Source organism: Chinchilla lanigera, unplaced genomic scaffold (assembly GCF_000276665.1).
Source record: "Chinchilla lanigera isolate Chin_1 unplaced genomic scaffold, ChiLan1.0 scaffold00015, whole genome shotgun sequence".
Taxonomy (NCBI): Eukaryota; Metazoa; Chordata; class Mammalia; order Rodentia; family Chinchillidae; genus Chinchilla; species Chinchilla lanigera.
Genome location: NW_004955416.1, coordinates 15190356 through 15197816, shown reverse-complemented (window position 1 = coordinate 15197816; position 7461 = coordinate 15190356). Strand labels below are relative to the sequence as shown.

Sequence of the window (7461 nt, the reverse complement as noted above, 5' to 3'; positions counted from 1 at the left end):
CGACACTCACAGTGGCGCCGCGGCGGGTCCTGCAAGCCGGGGGTGGTCAGGGCAGCCGGCGCCCAGGCCGGCCCGGGGCCCAAAGCCTTGAGCGAGCGTGCGACCCGCAGGTAGCCGGCCATCGCGAGCGGCCGAGGCGACGTGGGCTCCGGCGCCAGCCACTGCTTGCAGCCCCGGGACCCCGGGGCCGGGACCGGGGCGGGGCGCTCAGGACGCTCCCCATTGGACTGTGCCCGAATGGGCGGGGGCCGCGCCGGCTCCGCCCCCACCCCTGCACCCCGGCTGGAGCTCCGCGGCCCCGCGCTAAGCGTGCGCTTCCTGGGCGCGGCGGGAACCCAGCCTGGGGGCTCCGGAGACTCGGGGAGACCTCCGCCCCCGACCCGCAAGGGGCTGGCCTCTCCAGGACGCCCCACTCTGGCCAGACACATCACCTCAGACCCCTGTATTCTCCCCGTTTGCCTGGCAGAGCCCAGAGGTGCCTTGGCCAAGCACGGGCGGGGTCTGCGGGGGGCGGGGGCGGTGTTGATTTGGTTCGTCTGTGCGGCCCCGGGGATTGATCAGTGCCTTCACACTGAGCTCCCTTATCGACCCTTCTTTTGTTTTTATTTGCCCCCACGGTCTCGCTAAGCCGCTAAATTGCTTGGGCTGGGTTCAAATTTGCATTACTCCTGCCTCAGCCTACCGAGGGCTGGGGTTACCGGTGCGCGCCCCCGCCCCCCCTCAAGGGCTCTGCATTCTTGACCCAAGACCGGACTGCTGGTCACGGAGTCCCTTAGCCTAGGCAGACTCTTTCCCCTCTGCCAAACGGGATGTAACGCTAACAGGGGCACCAGGAGAGCCGGTGGCACTGTCTGTCAAGGGCTTGAGGCCGGATGTGTGCCAGAGGCCTTTATTGTTCCCGGTTCTTGTTGGGTGACCCCCCCCACCCCGGCGATACCGAGCCCCGACAGTGCCATTTTTGCCGTTGGCACGTGAACATCAGGGCTGATGGGTCCGGCCTCTGGACCAAAGCCTGTTCCTGCGTTTTCCTAAAATGAGACAAAAGCTGAAGACAGGGTTTTATTTGGAAAAAACTACCGAAGGCCCCCCCACCCCGTCACTCCAAATAAGAAAGACCTTCCTGCCCGGTGTTCCTGGCACCCTGCCCACGTTCACACCACCAGTGGGGCCGGGCGCTCGGAGCTGAGCCAGGAAAGCGACCTTGAACTGCTGATTTCAAAGCTTCCGTGTGGCAAGTTACCAGCCTGGCCGAGCTGCTGCTTTGGCCCTGGGGGTCCAGTAGCCTTGGCCCAAAGGGAGGTGGTCCCCATCACCAGCAAAGGCTGAGGCCTCAGTCAAAGGACTAGTATTGGAGCTGGGTGTGATGGCAAACACGTGTAATCCCAGTACTCTGGGAGGCTGAGGCAGGGGGATTGCAAATTCATGGCTCACCTGGGCAATTCAGTGACTTAGCAAGATTGTCTAAAAAAAATCTTAGCTGGGATTATAGGCAGGTGACACATGCCTGTAATCTCAGCACTCAGGAGGCTGAGGCAGGAGGATCACTGCGAGTTCAAGACCAGCCTGGGCTACAAAGTGAGCTCAAGGCCAGCCTGAACTGCATAGTGACACCCTGTCTCAAAAAGACAAAAAAAAGACAAAAAATAGAAAAATAAGGCCAGGGACATAGCTCAGTGGCATAGCGCCTGCCTGGCAAGTGTGAGGCCCTGAGTTAGAGTCCAGTACAAAAAAAAGTAAATAAATTAAAATAACATGGCCTGGTCTTGTATTAGCCCAGAACAACCAGATGTCCCTTTCACACTGGTCGCAATGCTCTTGCTCAGGACACTAGTGGAGACCACGGAGCCTCTGGCTTGCAGCTGTCCTGCGAACTGGGTGTTACCAGCACTTATACCTATACCCACACCTGTGAAGTTGGCAAATGGACACCTGAGGGTCTTTCTGATTCAAGGAGCCCAATTCTGTTATCTGTGTCCACTGCCCGCACTACCACTGCTGTCCACAGGCCACCTGTTTTGGGCCTGGGGGCTCAAAGGCCTATTGAGAGGCTCTGTCCCCAAGTCTGGCCTTTGCCTGCTGAGGGACAGGGAAGGGAGCCTTGGGTCAGCACTAGGGGCGAGCTAGGACCAAAACTTTATTTCTGACCTGTCTGGCAAGTTCAAGGTCCTGAGTTTGATTCCCAGTACCCAAAAAAAGAGAACAACTTTATTTCTGGTGCTGGGGATTGAACCAGGGTCTCCTGCGTGGGAATCTAGGGTTCTGTCACTGAGCCAAACACCAGCCTGTGAGACTGAGCCTTTCCCATCCAGTGGCTCTGAGAGGTTGGGACACTTGGCTCAAAATCCCATCAGCTGAGATGCAACAGAACTCCACATGTAACCCACACACCTAGCTTGCACTCCAAAATTCTTTTAAGGCAAAAAGTGAGAGACCAGAACCTCTGTTACTATGCTAGTCTGGAATTCCTGGTGCTGATAACTGTTCACCCTGAAAGCTGCTACAGTGCAGAGAAAGATCGAACTTAAAGGAAAGAGCTGACAGCCTGCAGTCTGAGGTCAGTGGATTAGAAACTTCCACCTTTCTACATTTGGGGGGAGGGGTTTGAGGCAAGGTCTTCCTGCGTAGTCCAAGCTGGTCTTGAACTCACTATGTAGCCCTGGCTGGCCTCAAATGGGTAGTGATCCTCCTTCCTCAGCCTCTCAAGTGCTGGAGTTACACATGTCCAGCTCCACATTTTTAAATTAAACTTTTTTTGGTCATAGTACTAGGAATTGAACCAAGGGTCTTCACACTAAAGTACATCCTTACCCTTTTATTTATTTTCAGTTTTGATCCTGGTCTCACTAAGTGGCCTGGGCTAGGATCAAACTTGTGACCCTTCTGCCTCAGCGTCCCAGAGTGCTGGCATTATAGGTGTGCACCCGGCTCCATTTCATTATTTGTTTTCTAACCCATTTCATTATTAAGTGTAAGTCACATACATGTTCCCTGGGGAAACACAAAATGTCTTCTCCTTCTTAGAGACGGACATGGATGCAGTCACAATCTGGGATAAGAGTCAGTTTTGATGACATTTGAGGGACCTGACAGAATCCCTTCTGCACAGGGAGTAGCCATCAATCCACCCCCGACAGATTCCAAGACGGGAGGAGGTGAGTGTGGCGTCACAGTGACTCAGATGCCATCTGGGGACTGGGAGCCTGGCAATGCCATTATTAGAAGTTGGAAAACAGAAGAGAGGCATGGAAGATGGCAGAGCTATTTATGGTCATCACTTGGTTTCACTGCCAGCAGTCTGCTTCTCCCCGACCCAGTCTGCCCCGGCACGGCTTCCAGCACCTTCCTGAGGCGCAGGCTGAGCCTGGGCACCTGCGCTGTCCACGGCCCTGGCCTCCACCCCCACCCCTGCTTCGGTCACCAGGTACAGTAGCAACTGGCAGCATTTCCCAGGCTTTTACTGTCCCAGTCAATGAAGTGATCAGGACAATCACTGAATGTAAAAGATTACTGTTTATTTTAGGGCGGAAATAAAAAAAAGACACAAAAGATGTGCTCAGTGCAAAAGACACGCTCAGGGAGGAAAGGGTGCTTTGAAGGAAAAAAATTGGCACTGCAGGCAGAACTGAGCCCGCAGGAACGAAGAGGGCAGCGTCGCAGGGTCAGTTGCCGCTCTTTGCCTGTCTTCTTTGCTGGTTGGTCCAGGCAGCCCCGCTTGATCCATGCTAGAAGATTGGCAGCGGGTGCAGGGCCGCGTGTTCCTGTGCTGGAAGAAGGGTACTGGGTACGGGGCTCGGCTCCGTCCCGTGTCAGGCCAGGGAGCTGCTGCTGTGCACCCCTGGTTCCCCATCTCATGATCAGCAGGTCATGCTCAGCTGCTCCAGCCCTGCCTCCTACCTCGCCTCCTCTCCCCAGGACCCCGCCCTAGCCCATCCCCCACGGGCCCTGCCTCTGTACCTTGGCCCTTTCCCTTCCTCCCACCTCCCAAGCCAGACAGACTATGTGGCTGCCGCTATGAACCAGCCATTTGTGTCCCCCATGATTCAGATGTTGCACCCAGATGCTGGAGAGGCGCCTGGGAGGCAGGCAGAGCCCTCTGGAATGGGCTTAGAGCCCGTATGAGAGAGAGAAGAGCCCTCACCTAGGGTCCTCAGCAGGAGCCCAGCCCGCCAAACCTGCATCGCAGACTGCCCGGCTCCACACTGGAGTGCCTGCGGCTAAAAACTCCGAATAACACTAGCAGGAACCAAGCCAGGATGAGGGGCAATGACTGCAAGCCACCCAACCAGACGCAGAGGTCATCTGTGTGACTAAGGACCTTGTCACCAGGCTGTCACTTAGCTTCTCTGAGGCTGTTTCTTCATCTGCAAAATGTGGATAACAGCAGCACTCAGGAGGCTGAGGCAGGAGGATTGCTCGAGTTCAAGGACAGCCTGAACTACATATGGAGACCCTGTCTCAAAAAACAAATGGTGACTCACGCCTGTAATCCCAGCACTCAGGAGGCTGAGGCAGGAGGATCGTTGGGAGTTCGAGGCCAGCGTGGGCTACAAAGTGAGCTCAAGGCCAGCCTGAACTGCATAGCGAGATCCTGTCTCAAAAATACACACACACACAAAAACCCAAAGTGAGTATAACAGCACCTGCTCCTAGGGTAGCTCTAAGGATTTAATAAAGTCATGCAGCCGAAGTGCTCAGATGGGGCCAGACACGTGTGCTGGACCTGAGCTGCTGGTGTGGCTAATGGTAGCAGATTATCTGGTTTCTGGAAGCCCTCTGACATCCAGCCCCATCCCAAAGATGGACAGGAGGGCACATGCCCTTTCTGAGAGGATGGGGCTAGGCTATGTAAACAGGGATGTGGTGGCAGGGCATTGGGCCACATAGTCTCTTTGTTTTCTGTTTTGTTTTGCTTTGTTTTGGAGACAGGGTCTCACCCTGTAGCCCAGGCTGGCCCCAAACTCACACTGATCCTCCTGCCTCAGCCTCTTGAGTACTGGGATTACAGGCCTGCCACACCATGCCTGGCCACCCAATGTCTTTGAAGGGCAGTGCTGTGGCCTCTGTCCCACTGTGAAGGGCACATTTCTTTGGGCACAGCAACAGGAACTCACCACCTAGAAAAGCTCTGCACGGGGAGTCCAGAGACAGACAGCAGGGGCGGCCACTGTGGTGCTGCTTATAACGGAAGATTCAGAAGGACGTCAGCGTCCACCGTCCATTGTATTAGGTCTATTTACTGATACAGCAGAATGTTCTGTGGGCCAGGGGGGGCAGCTCAATGGCTCAGTGGTAGAACACTTACCTAGCATGCTCAAGGCCCTGGGTTTAATCCCCACTACAGAAAAAAAAACATTCTATGATAATATTAAGTGAAAGAAAATTGCAGGGCTGGGGGCTGGGGATTTAGCTCAGCAGCACAGCGCCTGCCTGGCAAGCTCAAGGTCATGAGTTCGATTCCTGGTACCGGAAAACAAACAAACAAACAACAGCCAAAAAAAAAGAAAAAGAAAATTGCAGAGCTGGGAGCTGGGGGCTGGGAGGGTGGGCTCCTGGTGGTAGAATTCCAGTGTAGCATTCACCAGGCCCTGGGCACAATCCTCAACACACACGCACAAAAGCAAACAATAAAAAAACTGCAGAGAAATACCCTCTTTCTCTCTCCGCACATAGGTACATACACATGCATGCATACCTCCACCTCCCACTCCACAGACAGGTACACACATGCACACACATCCACCCACACGTCCGAGGGAGAGTTCTATTCAAGGCACATAAGCTAGAAAGCATAGGAGAGAGGGGGAAGATGAAGCGGAACATAGGATTTGAATGTTACATAACAACTATCACTTTTGTAACCAGAGAAGGCACAATGGTCGCAACTGTTTCAGCCAAGTGTGGCAGTCCACATTTGTGATCCCATCACTCCAGAGGCTGAGGCAGGAAGATTGCAAGTTCAAGACCAGCGGGGACAATTTAATGACTTAGTGAGACCTTGTCTCAAAAAATAAATGAAGGACTGGAGATGTAGCTTAGTTCAAAAGCCAACTTCAGTCCCCAGTACCAGGCTGGGGATATAGCTCACTGGCATAAGCGCCTGCCTGGCAAGCACAAGGTCCTGAGTTTGATTCCTGGTACAAAAAAAAAAAAAAAAAAAATCCCTAGTACCACCAAAAAGACAAAACAGAGCAGAGCAACACCAAAAAGCCCATCTGTTCTTCTGCCCAAAGTATAAATAAAGAACAAAAGATAGATAACAGGAACCAGAGATAGGGGTCTTTTGCAAATGAGAAAGGGGGGCAGGCAGAGTACCTAAAAATAATTAAGATGTGTTATGTACAACTCCCCACCATGAGTGTAACCACTATGTACTTCAAACACGTACAATATAAATTAAAATTTTTAAAAAAAGTAATCCCAGCACTCCAGAGGCTGAGGCAGGAGGACTGCAGTGAGTTTGAGGCCAGCCTGGCAGACCCTGTCTCAAAAAACAAAACAAAAAAAAACCACAAAAAAGCCGGTGGCCCGGCACCTGGAGCGCCCAGGCTTGTCCCTTAAGGAAGGCTCTTCCTGGGCCCCTGGCTGGTGGGAGAAGAGAGGTGTTTAGGGGGTGGAGGAGGGGAGGAGGAAATGGGCAGGAAAAGGAGCGGCGGGGAGGGGCCAGCCACTGACAGGTGTCGCCTACGCCCATCAAACCTGCCACACTGAGAGCCTGAGGACGCCAGAGGGCGGTTCTGGGGACACAGAGAGAGGAGACAGCAGAGGAGAGCACAGGTGGCAATTAGGATGAGACACTGGGACCCACGGTTGAGAAGCATGGTCCTTGGACAGGGGATAGACGATCCAGACAGCTTTTGTGACCATGCTGAGGCCTGGCTGGCCTCTCTTGCCGACCTTTCTGCAGTGGTACAGAAGCCTCCGTGGGACCTGGGCGCTTTAGCCCCAGGCCTGCTGCGAGCCTGGGCGCCAGACGCGGTTCTGTATGGCAGCTGCCCACCAAGCAAGAGACTGGGAATCGCATTGAGCCTTGGCTTGGCTTGTGCGGCTTTCCAACCTCTCTGGGATGGGGCGGAAGGCGTTTGGGGCTGCAGACGCCATAGCACTGTCAAGTCCCAGAAACACACCAGGCACCAGGCCAAGCACACTGTCCAATCCTGCCAGAGAAAGGGTCACTCAGACCTGGGATTTGGTAAAGGCAGTCACCCCAAGGGTATCATGGGATTGGTTCCAGGACCCCAGCCACCCTACCCTCCAGGATACCAAAACATGAGGATGTTCAAATTTCTTAATGTAAAATGTCATAGTAGCTGGGTGTGGCGGCAAATACCTATAACCCCAGCCCTCTGGGAGGCTGAGGCAGGAGGATGGCAGGTTGAAGTCCAGGCTGGAAAATTTAACAATTTAGCAAGACCCTGTCTCAAATTTTCCAAAAAAAGACTGGGGATATAGCTCATTGTGAAG

General features: G+C 53.9%; 1 protein-coding gene across 1 annotated transcript in view; it reads right to left on the bottom strand.

Moving 5' to 3' along the window:
- Positions 1–206, bottom strand: part of Idh2 (isocitrate dehydrogenase 2 (NADP+), mitochondrial) — a 15309-nt gene extending 15103 nt beyond the window's left edge. The window contains exon 1 of the mRNA XM_005381534.2: positions 11–206. Coding sequence (XP_005381591.1) covers positions 11–122 — 112 coding nt within the window. The 5' untranslated portion in view covers positions 123–206. The remainder of the gene's footprint in view (positions 1–10) is intronic.
- Positions 207–7461: the final 7255 nt, after the last annotated feature.